Genomic DNA, 19,427 nt, shown 5'->3' on the forward strand with positions numbered 1-19,427 from the left:
CTGATTTCTAACGTGCCTTATCAAAAATCTTTGGTGTTCAGACCAACTTAGTGTAGGAAGACTTGCCCTGGAGTGGGATGCTTGAGGCAGCCTGCAGAACAGACCAACACCGGCGTCTTCTTTCAGCAGAAACCCAACGACGATGTAGTTGACCCGCTTGTTTGAGGTGGAATTCTGCGGTGCCAGCAGTAAGCGAGCCACAAAAGTGAGCGGTTTGTCTTTGCTGCTGCCATGGGCTGAATGCACAGAGTCTCGACTGTTCTCAAAATGTTCATGTTAACAGTTTTTCTTTGTGTATTTGTCAGTTTATATATTAGTTGCAGTTGTACTTTGCACAAACACTAATTAGACAGCCATCAACACTCAGGGCCAAAGGCTTACTAACAATGCAACTGTGATAGCAGTGTCTTAATTGGTTGAGTATAATTGTCATTAGGCAGCGATAAAGACATCTGGGGCTCTGGAGAGAGATCAGCCTCTCCCTCCTCTATCCCAAATTTGTTCTGGCTGTCGCCATCCAACACGGTCGAGCTTTTTCAGATGTGACTCTGTGTTTTGACCAGTTTCCTGATGTTTTTCTCCTTGTGAAGTCGTCCTCCACTTCAGCAGCACTTCATTAGAGCCCGTGTGCTCTGCGCTTCGCCACCTGCTTCCCAGCCACCGCGGGACATCGGCGGCTTCTCACCCCAGCTCCTTCTCCTTCCACTGGCATGAGAGGGCACGCGGAAACGCTTCATCTCATTGCCACATTACTGCCCATAAAAAGTAGTTGAAATGTTTTTGATTACGTTTTGATACGTTCCACCTATTGTTGCTCCGTTTCAGCAAGTTTTTTATGCGTGTCTGTAAAGCTTAAGCTGGATTTGCAGACTAATTTTTACAGATGTGTACGTACGTGTCCGGAGTTACAGACCTGGCTTGTCGAAGAGAAGTATAATTAGAAAAGGATAGTTAGAAAAATATAGCACTTGTCATTCTCTTGCTGCTACTTCTCATGTGGATAAACTGAGATGTTCAGCAGAACAAGAGCAGAGTGAAGTGTAGGTCTGTGCTGAACGCTAAAGTTGTGTCTGGTGAGGAGGGACAGACACACAGACCCAGAGCCGAAATCCATGGGGATGAAACACCTTGGAACGCATTGGAGTGTCTGGAGAGGGGAGACCTGGGGTTGTGACCAACAGCCTTTTTCTGTTGTGCTCCAGAAAGTAAGACTTAGAACAGCCTTTCTAGATGAAGTAAATCAGGCGAGAACTCGGAATTTGTAGGTGTTGGGGTGTGGTTTGGGCTTGGTATTGTGTTTTGGGTTGTTTTTGAGAAAGTGGCGTATATTAGACATTGGAGTATTTACCTGCCGCTGCAATAATCATCTCAATACACCCATCGGGAGGAAAAAGCAGCAGCTGAATGCTCTTGGTGTGATAGCAAATAGAATGTATTTGTTGTTATATTAAACAGAAAGATTTGAGGGTTTTTTTATTCATTCCAGCAGAAAGTTCTGTTGGCTTTCCATAGCCATTGTGACAGAAAAATCAGTAACTGAAGGAGTTTGGAGGACTGTGCCTGTTCTCGGGCAAAAGACTTATCCTGGGTGCGTTCATTCAGGAGCTGGTAATCCAAACCCATTTCCACGGCAAAGCATAAAGACTGTTGTGGTAGGAAATGAAGAGGAATGCTGAAATTATCTAGAAATAGGTCTGTACAGTGCAGCGTGTTCTTCTCTTCAGCCATCTATATTGACTGGCAGATTTGCCAATTATCTGCAATAAAGCAGCCTTTTTATTTTTTTACAGCAAGGCAATGCTTTAATAGTTTAAAAGCCTTTTGTTGTGGTTACAAATTGAAAGTGTGGTGCTCTTTACAACAGCATTAGAAGCGGGGAGTGGAACTATTAAATTTTTTAGTCCTGAATTGGCTTCATGTGTGTTTGAAATTCTTCCAGTTCAGTCCTGGTCCAGTCCCAGTGTACGCTGGAAACGGGCAGGCGGTGGCGATGGCCAACCGAGCGTGTTGTCAGCCGAGGAGATGCTTTATATCTCCCATTTTCCCATGCTGGTTCCCTGCCCAGACCTGGATCTCCACTTGTGTTTCCAGCCTGGACTTGTCACATCTCTTCACATCCTTTAGGTTCGCCTCGTGGGACTGAGATAGAATCACGGAACGGTTTGGGTTGGGAGGACCTTCCCAGCTCCCCCAGTGCCCCCCTGCCATGACAGGGACATCTGCACCAGCTCAGGTTGCTCAGAGCCCCGTCCAGCCTGGCCTGGGATGTCTCCAGGGATGGTTCAGCCACCACCTCTCTGGCCAACCTGGGCCAGGCTCTCACCACCCTCAGGGCAACAATTTCTTCCTCATGTCCAGCCTGAATCTCCCTCCTTTAGTTTAAAACCATCACCCCTTGTCCTGTCGCAAACAGGCCCTGCTCAAACGTCTGTCTCCATGTTTCTGATCATCCTCTTTCGAGCACTGAGAAGCTCTTGTGTTCAACAGGTCCTTGCTGGGGTGGAAGAGCAGCTCAGCTTCATGGGGAGAAGTAAAAGCTCTTCAGCATGTACCTGTCCATCAATGGAGAGGAAGGGCTGAGGATGAGGAGGCTGCTCTGATGCAGAGCCTGCCAAGCAGAGACAGTTCTTCTGTTTAAGTCCCACCACAGAATTTGATTCAAATTTATTTCTAACTGGTAGTTGGAAATGTTTGGTGGTTCTGTGCCAGTTTGAGCCCAGCTATAGAGGTGGTTCAGGTTCTTCTGCAGGAAGAAAGAATGGTTCAGACTGAATTTAGGCTTCGTTGAATTCTCAGGGAAGATTAATTTAAGCGCTTCTTGTGCTCCTGTGATGTTGGATCTTTAATTCCAAGACTGTGATGCTCATGTCTTGAGCCCTGGATCACTTGTGTTACACACTGTGTAGAAAAACCAGAAGCAGAGTGCTCACAGAATTAGGCAGCCCTGTGTCTCTTCTCTACTCCTGTTTTTCTATTTTCTCCATCTATTAGTCCTTTTTACATTCCCAGACTGGACTATATGACAGTGAACATGTATGTGCATGAAGAGGAGATGCTGGTCTTGCATGTTTGGGGATGAAAATGAATATTCTGTCAGTTCTGTCAGTTCTACCAGTGCCTTGACTCTTGCTTTTCAGGGTCATATAGTGACAAGAGAACTTTGGTTTCCCTCTTGAGAATAATGTGCTACCCTTTGCAGTTAGAAGTTTTAAAACATGAACCCAACCAACTCAGACACAAAGGGATACAAAAAGCAGCTCAAAATTGAAATGCTTCCGAAGTGTTCCGTGTGTCTCCTGCTGAGCGGGACTGCAACAGATCTGCAATTACCTGCCCCGTTGTGCTTTATCTCCGATTTTAACATTGGCTGAAATGAGCACTTCTCAGTTTTGTAACTAAAGATAGATATTGTGGGCTAATCTGAGCTGCTTATTTGGTCCAAAAGGAAATGTTTTGCATTGCTTTAGGGAAGCTTACTTTATGATCTTTTCTTTTAAATAATGCTGCTATAAATTGGAAATGAAAACAGGATTCATAGAGGAATTTGGGGCCTCATTTGCAGAGGGAGGAAAGGGGAAAAGCGCCATCCCACCCTCTTCTCTCATTTCCTTCTGTGTTACCGTGTAAAGCTCTGAAGAGGAATCGGGGTGACAAGGACACAGCTTCAGCGCAGAGGATTAATGTGCGTCTCTTCCTGCTCGACAGATCTCGCCGCCCCCTCAGGCACTTTAATTAGTTGTATAAAGTGGAGCATTTTCACCCAGAGCTGTTGGCATTCACCTGCTCCCAAGTTCCTGTACCCCAGTGCTCCCCAAAGACCCCGATCAGAGTCCAGCTCCAGCATCTTCTAAATCTGTATTAAGCACCTTCCTTCATCTCCTTTGTAAATAACTGTTGTCTTATTTTCCTCATAAACACAGGACAGCCAGCTTTCTAACCTGTAGACCTTTGCAGCTTATCAGAATCAGTGCAGCTTATCAGAACCATCACAACAAAGCTGACAGAGCAGGAGGGACCCTTCATTTTCCAACAGAATCGAAGTCTTGGGTATGGCAGAAAAAGACACTTTAGACTATTTAACTGTGTTAATTGTCACAGTGCTGTCAAAACTTCTCTTAAAAAGTTATCGAACTGCTCCAAATAGCTTGAACTGTGTTCTTTGACCAGTTGTAAAGGGAGTTTCTCCTTTACTTTGCCTGCAGTGTTTTTTATTTTAATAGCGTGCTGTATGGCACGGAACAGTTTCCGCGTCGCTTGCTGTGTTACAACCTTCATTTATTTAGATGTATTCACTATTGTCTAAGAAGTTGAGTTATATTTTTTCTGATTTTCTGGCAACCATAATTTGATGTTAAACTATAGTTTTCCTGATGTTTCAGTGAGAGCACCTTCTGCCAAGAAGGCAGCAGTGCCTTAATTCTAAATACAACACTTAATTGTATTAATAAATTAATTAGTCTTCAGAGATGTAGGCATCTGTTGATGAGGCATTATAAAGTTTCTTTCTATAAAGAGCAGCAGGTTGGTTGGGTGTTTGCGTGTGAGTGCTTATATGCATGTACATAAATACTCTGATTAAACAGCCTTTCCTTGGCACCACCACAATCACAGATTTTTAAAGACTGAAAGGAAACGCTTTGAAGTTTTGCCATGATGTAATTTAGGCTCGTTACTGATTATCTTTCTTCCCTTGAGCCCGGCTGTCCTTGCATGCTACAAGTAAAGCTAATATCAATAGCTGGTAACCGTGGTAGCTCAGCCGTGTTGTTCTTGTAGCTCCAATTTACCTGCCTGTCTTAGTAGAATTAATGCTGCGTTCAGTAAATAGAAATAAAGTGAGCAGAATTGATGGGCTTGTACACAGAGTGTGTAAACAGGGGGAGAGTCAGTCTAGGAGCTGTAAAAGGCATTGGGTTTTAAACCACAACTCGTGTTTCTTCCTCCCTTCTCCTGCAGCTCCCTCTTCTCAGCTGTTTTTTGGGATGAATAATGGCTTTCTCTTCCAGATACACATCAGGAGAGGTGAGGCTGTGGGACACTCGCACCTGGGATTACACAGCCCCCATCCTGGAAGCGGCACACGGTCCCGGCGATGCTGGACCTCGGCCACGCGTCTCCTGTGTGAGGATAAGCAGCTCGCTGGCTGTCGCGGCTCACGAGGACGGTGAGTAACCACAGCTCTCCTCCCCATCTAAAGAACAAGGCTTTACAAAAACGAAGCAGCTGTGCTCAGCTTTTTGTGTGTCTGTAATCCTGCGTCTACACACACACGCACACACTCGCTTTTATGTGAGAAAGAAGTTGGCCAATAACCCTAAATGCATTAGGAGGCACTGGAACACAGCTCCCATTAAAACTGGTGCTTAATTCCTACTGGAGCTCCTGCGCAAAGTGCCAGGGGTTAGTCCAGCCAAACTATCTTAAGCAAATAACTTGTTTTGCTATAAAAATATTAAATGTTCTTCCCCCAGCTTTCTCCTCTGTCCAGAACTCCCTTGGGGCTCTGTGGGGTTTTGTAATGGGAATACTGGTAAACTTGCATGTCTGATTAATGTGCGTCCTCTCTTGCTCTTGGCATTGTGTATGGATGCATGTTTTCTTAGCTGAAATATTGGTTTGCAGTGGTGGGTTATTATATAGAGAGAAATAAAACCTGTGACCTAATATTTAATGAAAACATAATAAAATCCTGGTTACATGCATTGTTTTAAATGCTTAGATGTTTATATAATGGGCAACAAGAGCCAGAGACCAACCGTACATCTACTGGACATGGGACTAGCAATTAAAGTCAGGTTTGGGCTGATCCCATTGGGATCCCAGGCTGAGTTGCTCAGGCAGAACTCAACTCCTATCGTCTTTCTTGATTTGACACTTAAAAACCTCTCCTCGGGGATGAATAAAGAGCATTTTCAAAGTTAGGGAGCTTTGTACACATACTGCCTTTGATCCCGGCATTTCTGCACGGGGAAACAAAACCAAAGATGGGTAATCCAAACAAAATCTCTTATCCATATGTTTTATTTTAGAAGTAAATTAAATGCTTTATATGTGAAAACAATTGTTTTAAGATGATCAACATCCTTAGCTGTTTTTTTTCATGTGGATCATGCTGGAATGTTTTTCTGTGGATATAAATTGTTGGTAGGCAACGCTTTCCGACAACAACAATTCTGATGTTACAGAATACTCATTATTTACTCGAGTCATAGAAAATTATAACTCAATGATAGTTTTAATGTTGGCTTTTTGTCCAGCGTGCCAGACAATGACTAGCAGAGGGTCTTTGTTTTCTAGTCTCCCACTGACTAATCTAATAATTTGTCAAAGGGGTTTTTCCTGTCATAGTCTTGTTGCGAGTCCTCTGTGCGCTGGGACTAAACCAGTTTGCAGAAAGCCCGGCTTCTTTTATTCTTTTGGGTAGAGACTTTAATGGGCTCTGTGATACGGCAGTTACTCTGATTTGAGAAGCCCGGTCAGAACAGATTCGTTTCTATGTGAACAGGGAATTGTAAAGACCCGTTTTAGAAACGTTCACTAACCGCAATCTGAAAGCGTTTATTTACAGTTCGGCGGAGAGAATTCTAAACTCGGCAAGGATGACTTTGAAGAGAATGCGTTTGATTGTTCTTTGTTGTACTTTTCCAGTTCCCTTTTCTCTTTGTTTGTAAGTTTGACTAAGGCAGAGGAACCATCTGCTGGTGTTGGAGGTGGTGCTGTCGGGCAGAGTCGAGGCTTCCCTGGCGAATCCCTGCCTCGCAGACTCGTCCCCATAACATCAGTTTCTCCCAGTTCACCAGAGCTCACGCAGCGATGTCCTTGGCATCCGATCACAGGGAAGAACTAACAGACAGACTCCGCTCGCGCTCTTTTGCTGCTTTGCTGGTAGCAAACGCTTCCCGAGGCATATGAAATATAGGAAGGAGAAAGATTTATATGTATATTTTTTCTGGTCTTACTGGGATGCCTGCGTCCAAAGCGAATTGTAACTCTGCGATGGCACTAAAGGAAAAATTGATTTGTGACTTCTGGTGAATGTTTCCGACGGCGTCAGCCTCTGAGAAACAAGGTAAATGAGGGGAAAATGTGTGGGGAGAAAATGAAGTTCCCTCCGCCCGTGCCAGCGCTCAGCGGGGCCGCTGGATGTACACCTGGGGCAACGGGACTTGGCAACTTGATCCACAGTTGTGATTTTTGAATTCCGACCCACTGGCCTCATATTTCTTCTGCCTTGTTTCCTATTGTCAGCACTGGCAGGCCTCCAGTTTGATTTTACCACTAATTGTGTTGCACGTTACCGCACTGAAATGAATCAAATCAAAATGCTTTTCCTGGAGCATTAGATAAAGCAGGCGAGGGTTCTGGGTAATGAGCAGATGCTGCTAATGCAGGGACAGAGGAGGTCTTGCCAGGACTCCATCTGCTCCATGCTTGCCTGGCTTTGGCTGCGAGCCACAGCTTTTGGGAAACAGCAGTCTACTTTAGCCATCACCCTACCCCCAGCCTCCAGAATCTCGGAGTTTGACTTGAAAACAATGTGCTGCAGCAAGAAAACTTACTTTTCTTCTCATTTTTAAATGCTGCGCTTCATACTCGTGTAGGCACAGAGGGGAGATGCTGCGCTGTCAGCCTTCGTGGTGGTGCTTGGAGACCCAGCAGGAGGAGTGAGTTGGTACTTCACAAGTTGCAGAGTAGCGACCTGGAGCAAAGGAAGGTGGTTTCTGCAGGGACCAGAAGCGCTCTTGCTTGTTGGCAGGCTCCAGGAAGGGAATTTTGGCAGCGCTGCTTTCTGGGATGGGAAATCTGCCGTGTTGTCCGTTCTGATGCCCTTAGAGCCGCTTGCGGGTGTTGTCCCTTCTGTACCCTCCTTGCAAAGAATTTGTTTGGAGTTATCCCTAAGTGCCAGGACATGCTGTAGGGTGGGAAGAGCAGGGACACCAGCGAGCTGGAATAAAGGAAGAGTTTTTTGAAGCATGCGGTAGTATAATATATTTATTTCCATCAGATACATACAGGTGGATGCAAAACTCTTGGTTTGGGTAAATAGCATGTGATTTCACATCATGTTAAGGTGAGTCAGCCTCTTGAGTACCCAGGGTGGGGACAAAATACCGACTATCTCGTCTGTGGCTTTTCTGACGGACTGTACAGTGATGGTGTCGATTGGAAATCTCTGTAAGAGTGATGGAGATTAAACCTGGTGCAAACTGATGTGGTCATTGTAACATAAAGGCACAACTCTTACAACTAAGGTTCAATCTCTCACTGTTCAGTATGGTAAGTAGCTTGCTGTACCTGCTGAAAGTTGAGAAACCGCAGTGCAATGAACATAAAATGCAACATTTTAGTCAATAAACACCAGGCATCTGCTAAGGTCGAGCTGGCTGTGTGTTGGTGCTCCCTCTGACTAGAAAAGCTTTTGGGAGAAACTCCAAGATAAGCAGCTTGGAGACTTCAGGCTGGTGCTCGTTTCCTCCTGTGTGTTTTAACTGTCTGTACTTCGTAGTATAATGTTATCTGAAAATTATAAGGCTATAAATTAATGTTCCCAGCTTAGAGGGGAAAAAAATGCATGTAAGAAGTGTTTTCAAAAGGTGAAAAAGAATTTTGTTCTGTTGAAATTGAGTTAGGAAATGTCAGGACTGTGACCCACAACCAGGAAAAACATCACGTAGACAACGTGGATTGAGCAGCTTCTGTCCTTCCCGTGCTATTGCGCTCAGAAGCTGAAGGGTGCGAGCATGAAAATACACAAAATTCTGTCTTTTTTAAAATGTATTTTTGCAGATAACACCCACATAGATTGCTCTACGTCTTTCCTGAGGCTGGCAGCACCGTGCAAGTGCTAGGGCTGGCAGGTGAAGGGCTGATGTAATGGGATCTACACTGAAGCGCGGCCGTCCCTGCGATGGCCCACGGGTTCCCTGGTGGTGATCGGCTCTTCGCTCGCTCTTAGGAGGAGCTGCGACATAAAATCATAGCATCATTTTGCTTGGAAAAGACCTTTAAGGTCATTGTGTCAAACCGTTAACACCGAATACATGCTGTATTACGCTGGAGAACGCAGCCAGTGTATTTACAAGTGTGATTTAACATTTTTCCCCTCTATGTTCAAGCTGCCTTTCCCCGTTACAGGATTAGAGTATTTCATAGGAAAAGAAATGCTTTTTTCCTTTTTTTTGCGGCAAAAGTGTTGCTTTTTACACCAGAGAAAGCCATGTGAAAACAGATGTAAAACCCAGCTGTTTTTGCAGGATTTTGTGCTTCCAGCGGGGGATAGACCAGAGACAGGCACCGTGAACAGAACCGTCCACCTTTGTTCCCAGCCCTTCACCTCCGGTACCGCGGGAGCTGTGTCAGACTGGCTGGTGCCTCCGAAATTGGAGCACTGGCGGGATCAGCAGCGCGCTGCGTACGGCACAATAGGCTCACAGCAAAACATTTTAACCAAATACCTCAAAATCTAGAGTGAATTGCAATAAATGGGCCTTCCATCAGGCCACATTTCAACAATGTATTGAGTTAGAAGTTACAAACCTGAATTCTTTGTACAATCTGGGCCAAAGTGCTAAACAAGAAGACTTGCACAGCGATTGTAATGTCAAGTGTCAAAACCGTCTTCATCAGCATCTTGTACTTCATTCTTTTCCTTGGGCCAAGGTGAAATATAAGCCAGCTCTAAAGCCTAAATCATTTTGAGGTGTTATTGTTAAATTAGAATAATCACAACTGTGGTGCGGATTTTAGCATGCTGTGAAAGCGTTGCTTGTAATTTTGATTTCATGGCTTTCTAACACTTTTAAGATTACAGTGTTAAAAAAGAACAATGATACTGTATGCTTGCAACCTTAACTTCACCTTAGCATAGATATTGCTTTGGAAATGAAGTGCTGGTCAGTGCTGGAGGCAGGAAGATCGACTATGGAGAGCAGTGATCTCATCTGCACTGGTAAATCTTACGCCTCATTTTTTTATGTTGCCATACTAATAACTTTACCTGTAACGATGGCTTTTTGTTGCTCTTACACAGACATGATTGACCGTTGCAAAGGCTCGGATGCTAATAAATACATTTTGCTGTGTCTGCCATGAAGCACAAAATATTCTGAGTAGCACTTTCAGACCTGGTAGCTTTACCTATTGATAAATACAGTGGAGTGTTTGTTTTTTCTGTGTAAAACCTGATAATATTTTCCTGCACGAATGCATATACCTCTTTTGATAGTGCATTTCCACAGCCGATGGAGGATGTATCTACAGAATCAGACTCTCTCTTGGAGGAGGGGACAAGCAAATAGTTGTTCATCCTAATGCAAGAAAATAGTATTTCTCTTTGCATTCCTTCTGAACTCTCCTTTTTGCTATTTATATTGTGCTCCTTCATTAAACAGATGTTACCTTACAAGTCACTTGGGTTGTTTTTGTTACCAGGGATGTTTTCACACCATATTGTGTATCAAATTGCACACACTGTGTTTGCCCGATTTAAGATATTTTGGGTGGATTTTGCTATTGAACATCTGGCAAAATAAATTGAAGTACCTGTCTCCAATTGATTGTACTATTGCATGAGCCGTTTTCACTGCCTTCTGTTTTATGGTCGAGATGCAATAATAATAATAATAGTGGCTGCTTTGCCCAAATTTAGAGAGCAGAACTCCAGATTCTGGGTTTCCCAGCTTGCCTGCGTGGCAAGAAGAGGGTTCTTTGGCTTGAATATTTTATTGGTATTTTGCAGAACTTTCATGCGTTAATAAACTCTGTTAAACGCATTGAAATGCTCATCACAGACGTGTAAATAAAAGATTTCACTGCAAGCAAGGCAGCTTTACCTTCGCAAATTGGTCTTTAATTGGGATAAATGTTCCGTTTAAACAAACTGAAGTTGACAGTACTCTGAGCTTGGCAGCGATATTCATTGTCTGATGAAAAAGTCCAGTTCAAACATCTGTGATCTGACATCACCACAATCTTTTATCACTGATATTGGTTTCCTTCTTTCAATCATCTGTCCTGGGGTGAAACTTCTTCCCTTTTCTTTGTTTGAATTTGCAGCGAGGACTCTGCGAAGCCTCCGCTGGGGCTGCCAAGGGAATTGGAGCCCGTGCCGTCCATTTGTATTTGTTAACTCGTTTGAAGCGTGTGTGTGATGCGAGCGAACGTTCTGGTTTTCAAAACCAGTTCAGCAGTTATTTACCTTTCAAGCAATTAACATAATTACCATTATGCTAAGAAGTAGTTTTGGGAAGTTCTGCTCTGAGCCCTTATGACTCCACCGGGACAGTTTTAGTCGGGACTTATCTTTTTGATGGAAGCCTAATTGCAGTTTTGGCTTTGTGTAAACAAACAGAGGCAGCTAATTGTTTAGGCAAATAGCAGATTAATTTAAATATGCATCCCTAATAAAACAAAAATGGTCCCCATTATGGTACCCATTCCCATGGCGAGGAATATAAATATTCAGTGGGAGTGCCATTAGACAGGGATCTTAAGGATTATCTGCATTATTTCACATGGCTAGCACTTTCCAGCTACCGAATAATCTTTACAAAAGCAAACATAAATCAATTTAAACTCATTTAGATCCCATTTCGCTATGCGCAGTTTCATTACCACACTCTTGCTTCGCCTCCTTTGGGACGCGGGAGGAGTGTTTGCGAACTGGCACCGGTGCCCGTCCCCAGCTGCCTGTCAGGGCTTTTATGTCTCCTTTGAAGGAGCAGCTCCCATTAATCAATTCATCATTAATGGCCAAGGCTTATCCAGCCCTATCCATCGCATCTCAAGATTGCTCCTCCGTTAATTCCGTGCAAAGGTGGCCCTGAAGTCTCCGATTCCGTCTGGCCCTTCTGGTCCGTCATACACTCGCCATTGCTTCAGGTTGCGCTTATCCAGATTATTGCTCTAATGTTCCGTGCTTTTGAGTAGATTATTGGTGATTTGCGCTGGGAAAAAAAGCGATTTGTGTCTTGTTCCTTTGCATTTTCTGTTGTTTTTTCTTTGCGGAGTGTCAGGATTCGGAGCTTTGCTGCTGGTTGTAAACTATTTGAAATGGTGTTAAACTCCCTGGTTTGTTTGCTGTGTGCAGGGCTTCAGATTCTTTACTTCAAAACTTTTCTCTGTGCAAAACTTTTCAGGGTGGGTTCTGCCTCACTGGTTTTATTGGTAATTGAGGGTGAGTGTGTAGCAGAATAAAAATGTAGGTGTCTGTTTAAGTCTGAGCTTCTCCAAATGTGGAAAAGTGGGAGCATTCAAGCAGTCTTCATCATGGTAGATAACAATGCTATCTAAAGTTAAAAAATTCCGAATTGCTATGAGAGCAATGAGCTTCTAATGCCAGAGCCCCTAATTCTGAGAAGTTTCCTCTGACCCTGTTATGTGGTGCTGTGCAATGTCCTGAAGTTCTGGTTTCCTGCCCTACACTCTCTTTGTATTAGCATCATCCATTAGAATGCTTAAAAACTTTCATCTTTAAATGATCTTTGAATGTTTTGTTGAATTCCGAGGTGACACATAGTGTTTATTTTGGTTTTGTGTGCAGGAACCGTTAGCGTGTGGAGCCTGATGCTGGGCCGGGAGCCCATCCATCGCTACCAGCACAACCAGAGCGTCCAGGCTTTAGCTCTGGGCTCAGCGGGCGCCACGGTGGCCACGGCGTCCGGCTTCGAGGTCAAGGTGGAAAGCGCCGACGACAGAGGATTCTGGCAAACGACAGGAACATTTGAAATCCAGAAACTGGTGAGTCTTCGGCCTACTTACATTTGAGAAGAAACTTCTTCTCAGTAAGGGTGACAGAACACTGGACCAGGCTGCCCAGGGAGGTTGTGGAGTCTCCTTCTGTGCAGACATTGCAACCCGCCTGGACACCTTCCTGTGTAACCTCATCTGGGTGTTCCTGCTCCATGGGGGGATTGCACTGGATGAGCTTTCCAGGTCCCTTCAACCCCTCACATTCTGGGATTCTGTATGATACTCAGCTTCATTCCAGGAGCTCCCGATCCTCCCATTATTTTTGGTACAGTTAAGAGGTATCTTATAAAAATCTTTCAAGAGCTTTGATAAAGCTTCAGTTATTTATTTCTGCCTATTTTCTCCAACACCTGTCTCCACAGCAAGCACCATGTTTCAGAGTGGTGTGCTCCTGAGTACATGTAGTAATCCATCATGCTTACCATCATTTTCACTGTGAGAAGTAATTTAGGGCTAAAGAGTGTTTTCTGGATATATTTTTAGATAATGAGTTGTTTTAAATATAATCATTTTAGTTTCTCTTCATTCCTTTATTATACTGCACAATACCAGAGCACTATCATAAAACAGAATAAGAAAAACAAAGATGCTGAGAATACTTTTGACCGTGTTAAATAGCTCAATTGTAAAGAAAAAAGATAAATTAATATTTTTAAACAAAGCGGTGACAAGAGAACTAATACTCAAGTAAAATGAACTAGATAACGGCGTTATCAGCTAGAGGCAGAGATTTTGCAGCGGGTTAATGGCTGAGCCTTTCCTCACTGAAGAGCGAGGGTGAAATACTGGCTTAAGCTACAAGTGAAAATGAGTACAAGTCCATATGGTGCAGGAGGTTGGCTGCTTTTAATTACTTTTTTTTTTGTCAACGTTAAACTACGTTGGCTCATTTTGTAAATCAGTTTTCTCGCGTAGAATTGGAGCACAAACGCGAGGTCTCGTTCCAGATCAACGCTATCTGATTAATTCTGAGGCAGGATATTGCAGCCGAGCTAATAGCATCACTTGCGAAGCCGTAACTGGTCGTGCAGCTTCTTCAGGTTGCACCTTCTGTCACTGAAGTTTTGAGATTATTTTAATTAGAAATCCAAAGCTGTCCCATTCTCTGAAGTTCTTTATGTCTCAGTGTAGCGATGCTTTTTTGAAAGGTGAAGTGCATAGGAATAAATAGAGTTTTGCAGCTTTTCTCCTGGTTGCGAAGGTGGTGGGTATGAAGCTGCCGTTTAAACCGCTCCTGATTTAAACCACTCCTCTTTCAAAGCGAAGTCTTAAAATACTTAAATCCCCAAACATTTAAGAGGTTTCCCAGTAAAAAAATGTTAAAACACCACCACGCAATCCATTGTAGTTGGATCCATTTTACTCTTGCGTCTCGCTGTGAAATGTCAGTTTGCCACACGTGACAGACGGACACTCAGGACACCACGCTCCCTTCTAAGGCCGGGTCAGAGATCAGCTGTGCTGTTAAGCGGTTTAAACCCTTCCCATACTGAGACTTGTCAGCAGCACCTTAACTTTATTTCCTGAAATGGGGAGAGCAACATCATTCTGGTCTTGTGACAGAGGATGGGGGAACTGAAAATATGACTGTTCAAGAGATGTGGGAGGACTTTTCTATTGATTTAGCATATATATACATACACATACATTTCAGGGTAAGCATCAGCTATTCCACTTCCATTGCATGGATGTGGTGCCTCTCCTGGAGCACTGTATTCACATTCTCACCACAATAATTGCTTCATGAGCTTTAACCTCATGACTTTCTATCCTTCATCTGAATTAGTCCATTAAGTCTCGCTCCTTTCATGTGACATTTTGGTGTGTTCTCATTAGTTTTTCAAATGGGCTAATTTGAAAGACTCCAAGCTCGGTTTCAGCAGACGAGCTAAACTTGCACAAGTTCAGAAATAAAATTGATCCTTGGTCTTGGTCTGAAATTAATCCATAATTGGGATGATTCAGGACAGCCAATAACCATGCATTGGTAGTTTGTTCAGTTTAGCGTGTGGCGGTAATGATGTAAAAGAATTTTTGTCTGTAATAAAAATAAAAAGTCTGTTCTTTTTAGGTCAACTTCCTTAATCTGGTTCCAGATGTTACGGGGAGCCCAGTGACAATAGCAGCTGCCGAAGACATTGTCTATCTCCTGAAAGCACAAGTTCCTGGCAAAGTTCTCCATTCTGTCTATGGTCAGCCCGTCACGTGTCTCGACGTGTCTGCTCATGAAGCAGCTTTTGGGGTGAAAAACTTCGGCTGGTTATTGAATGAGCCAAACCAGGTATTTCATTTTGCTTTTTTGGTAAGATTTTTATACCTTCATAATTAACAAGGGGAAAAAGAGTTCATGCTACTGATCATTTCCTTCCCTGCTACTCAGCTTTTGGCAGTAGATGGAAGACGTTTTTGTAATGCAATAACCTGATGCTTCTCTTAGTTTTCTCCCCGTGGGCTGAAGTAGGGATGTTGTTCAGCTAATGAGGTTCACTGTAAATATTTTGCATTCTCTGCTCCTCGGCGAGTCCCGGCTCCTCCAGCTGTACAGCAGTGTTCCTCTAGGGGGAACTCGTCTCAAAAAAACCCCCAAAACCCCTAAAAACCCTAATAAACAACCCCTGCCCAAAAAGCCAAAGCATCCCTTAGCCTTTCTGATGAGGAATCCACATGTCATTGCTGTTGTGCAATCTTAGGAGGATGCTTCTGTTTTGTAGTGCACATGAGTTTTTGAACTGAGTTCCTCCCAACGTGGTGATGAGGGTGGTGTGACTGTCATGTTAAGGGAAGCTCGATGATAATCATAGGTTTGAAGCCCCTGTAGCACAGTCTGTTTCTTTTAGCAGGTAGATCAAAACTGGACTGTTTTTCTAACCCTGCTGAAGACTCACAGCTGAGGCCTCTAATGCAGCTGTTCTCAAACTTCTCTGCTTGCATGAGGGACTATTTTGGGCCTGCGGACCCAAATAAATGTATAAATAATTGTATTTTGTTGGCAGAATCCTGCCTGAGATCCTGGACACAGCCCCGCTCCAGGGCAGGGATGAAGCTGCAGAAAGACCTGTTTCCAGATGCCTTGAGGAGAGTTTCTGTCCCATTCCTGCATCCTCCCTAACTTTCCCGCTCTGTGATTTGCATTTTGGGGGATTATACTTCAGGGCCATCAGCAAAGAGAGAAGGAGGTGGAGAGGAAAGCAGGAGGTGAGCGCCCAGATGAAAGGAGCTGTGGTCTGTAGGGTACAAATGCAGCGTTTTGTTTGGCAAGCAACTAGAACAGCAACGCTTTATTTAGGGCTGCCCGTGTGTTAGGAATAAATGTGTCCAGCTGCTTCTAATTTCCCCTTAAAATTCACTTTCACGGGGGAAATGCTGAGACCACCATAAATACCTCTAGGGCTGAGACACGCTGCGAGGCCGTGCTGGCTTTATTAATTCCTTTGCTGTCCTAATCCAATTCTTTTTCCCTCCAGAGGTGGGAGGTTAAAAGGTAAAATTGCCTCATTCAGGGGCATTACATCGGTGATCACCTTTGCGCCTCGTCAAGGAACAGAGAAATCTACTTAGACCCCCGAGCGCCGCTCTGTAAAGCCGGACATGTTTCCTAATGTAGTTCCGAAGTATTTGGCGTTTGGTGGCAGATCATATTAAGCCGCGCATCCTAATCAGGGAGATGGGACCGAAGTCGTCCAGACGGCCGGCGTGTGTTTGACAACGACGCTCGCTTGGCATCGCTGCACCAGCTGACATCACGCCGGAAATTAATTACTAATGTCTATTATGATAATGATTCGCCTCGCGCAGACGTGAAGGGACTTCGCATTGGCTGATTATGCTGGTCACAAGTTGACAATCTGTCTTTAGGAGAGCTTTTTGGTCTCCGAAATGTAGCAGTGAAGAATTCCAGCCCCGTTTGCTGCTGCCTGTGTTGCTGTAGCAGGAAAACTGAGGGGTTTTTTCCCAGTTTGGTGTTTTCTTTGTTTTTCCCAAGGGATATTCATTTTTTTTTAGCATAAGCTGCCAATCCTAATGCTACTGCCTAGTAACTGCTTTCTAATGAAAAGATTGTTAAGGAAACCATCTTCTTCCCTCTCTCTTTTTTAATCGTTGTCTAATTTTAACCAAATTTGACAGCAGAGTAGAGATCTGAGGCATAAATTTTGTAGGAACTTTTATGTTGAAGAGGAGAAAAACATCAAATCCGTTGCATAGACTTGCCTGTTGTTAGACAGACATCGGTGCAGGAGAGAGGGGAGAATATAAATGCTTCATCTGTGAGAAGTTCAGCTTCATTAAGCATCAAACAGCACAAGCGTGATGCTGTTTGTTGAAAGTTCGTTTGGTGCTCTTGGAACTCTTTATGTTAAGCTAAGAGAAGTTTCTTTAGTAAGGGTTATTTCAACTGTATTAACTCAACGTGGAATGTACCATCTTCCTTAAATTCCAAATTATTGAAATGCTGAGGTCTGTCTTCCCATTGAGGGTCATATGTAGCTAATAATATAGACCAGATAATGACCCACGGGGACAACCCTTGCGCTGGCTTTGCCTTTCAGCCTAAATCAATGCTCGTGGCGTCCGGCGAACATACCTTGAAGGACGGTCTAATGAACAGCGTATTATTGTGTCAAGCGGTTGGGAGACCCGCGATCCCAACGCTGCAGCAGCATCGCAAAGTCTCGGCGTTCACATTTTGGGTTTGAGCATCGTACGTAGAATTAAATCCACAGATTTAAACGAGGGCTGGCTTTGGTCCTCTTCATGTCAGGGTATAAACCTCTTGAACAGGTAGCACTGTAAGCATCAGGATTAACATCGTCTGGTTTCTGATGCAGTAATCTCACTGATGGTGGGATCTGACCGAAGCTTTTCTCATAGTTGGTATATTTATAAGCTGCTCTGAATTGCCTGTCTGCTATCAAGTCAGTCTGGTCACCTGCTGTAGCTTCAGGTGAGCACTCTCCTGCTTGTGGATTATTCTATGAAATGTATAGGTGCTTTATTCTCTTGAGGGTAAGAGAATATTTCAAAATGTAGTTGAAATAATGTATTCCTGAGCTCTTAGTGATAGAAGATAATCAACACAAGAGGATTTGTTTGGGTTTTTTCCGACCAAATAAATAGTTCTTTATGTGCTGTGTGTATTATAAGACACTGTTCAGGATACGTCTGTGGTTTTAGTTGCTTTGTGCGTGAATTTGAACCTTACGTCAGAACAGACAGATGGAGAAGAAAGGAGCAAAGGGACAGTGGTGGTTTTTAGAGCTTCCAACACAGAAAGAGGTTAAATATGTTGAGGTCCAATGTCTTGGGAGTTGTTTGTTATGCTGTCGCCTTTTCATCTGTTTTGAGCTGGCGATTGGCTTGTCCTTGATGAAATGCCGTTCAGCATCACCCATCCCTTCTCATCAGCTGTTGAAATACTGCCTTGTGTTGCCCCTGTATTTAATGTTTCCACGGAGTTCTTCAACTGCTTGCTAATGTGAGCGTATCCAGTAGAATTAACCACTTGAAATGGATGTTATGAGCTAATATTAACTGAAAAAAAAATTAAATAATCATTTAAATTGCATTTCATACTCTACAGTCTCTCTTGGATGATGTATTTAGGTCATAGCTACTTTATATAAGCCACTACATCTTTCTTGCACCTTGTTTTAACTAAAATCCTCCTCTTTTTTAGCTGGTGAACTTGCGTTGTCTTTTCTGCTGTTGTAATATCTCCAGTTCTCATAGAGTTCCAAAGACTTCAAATACTTTAATCTTGATTTTTCTTATTTAAGAAATGGGAGCGTGTTTTCAGTTTTGTTAACCACTGCGGCCCTCGCGAAGGGTTGAGTTTGCATTAAATTCATCTTGATGTGCTCTTGTTTTCACACTAGTAGGAGGGCAGGTCTTACCAATGGCTGAATTTGAACATCTGGGACTTACCCAAACGTTTCTCTTTGGGGAGCTATAGGACTGTGGAGTCTTGGCAGATCTTTGGAGGTGAAGGGTGGTTTAAATACCTTTTTCTTTATAAACTCTTTGGTGGCACGTGTGAGAGACAGAACTCTTTATGAGGATCTGAACTGTGTAAATTTTATGGTCAGGCACTGAAAGAAATACAGTTCAGCAGAGACACCACAAGTTTTCCTTGCCTGATGTACTGGTTAACCCCTCCCTTGCTGAAAAGTAACCATCATCCATTTGGGATTTTTTATGTTTGTAAATTATGAAAAGTATTTTGCAAGTTAAAAAATATAGATATAGATGTATAGATATAAGGATCCCTTTTGTATTGGCTAATGTTAATGACGTTCTGCCTTTTTTTCCCTGTTTGGACATTAATATGAATACCTCAGAATTGGCACAACTGCTTAGGTAAGTGTCTCAGGTTTTGAAAATGTAGTTACTAGAATGTGCCTTGAGAATTCAAGGTGATAGTCTGTGACACCAAGAGAATTTATTCCACTTTAAAAACTACCCCACCGTCCTTTTACCTGTCCTGTCCGTAGGTTAGGGCAAGTATGGGGTTTTTGGCTTAGGACTTATTCTTTAGTGAGCAGGTGTTTCATAGAGTCATAGAATCATTTCAGTTGAAAGAGACCCTCAGGATCATCGGGTCCAACCATAACCCAACCCATGTCCTGAGAACCTCGTCCGTCTGTCCAACCCTCCAGGGATGGTGACTCCAGCACTGCCCT

The 19,427-nt window shown here is 43.4% G+C and overlaps 1 protein-coding gene across 1 annotated transcript in view; it reads left to right on the plus strand.

The window, feature by feature from the left end:
* FBXW8 (F-box and WD repeat domain containing 8) overlaps nt 1–19,427 on the plus strand; it is a 52,277-nt gene that overhangs the window by 19,388 nt on the left and 13,462 nt on the right. The window contains exons 5-7 of the mRNA XM_082066642.1: nt 5,007–5,164; nt 12,542–12,738; nt 14,822–15,031. Of these exons, the coding sequence (XP_081922768.1) occupies nt 5,007–5,164; nt 12,542–12,738; nt 14,822–15,031 (565 nt within the window). The remainder of the gene's footprint in view (nt 1–5,006; nt 5,165–12,541; nt 12,739–14,821; nt 15,032–19,427) is intronic.

Source organism: Streptopelia decaocto (assembly GCF_964273445.1).
Source record: "Streptopelia decaocto genome assembly, chromosome: 15".
Classification (NCBI taxonomy): Eukaryota; Metazoa; Chordata; class Aves; order Columbiformes; family Columbidae; genus Streptopelia; species Streptopelia decaocto.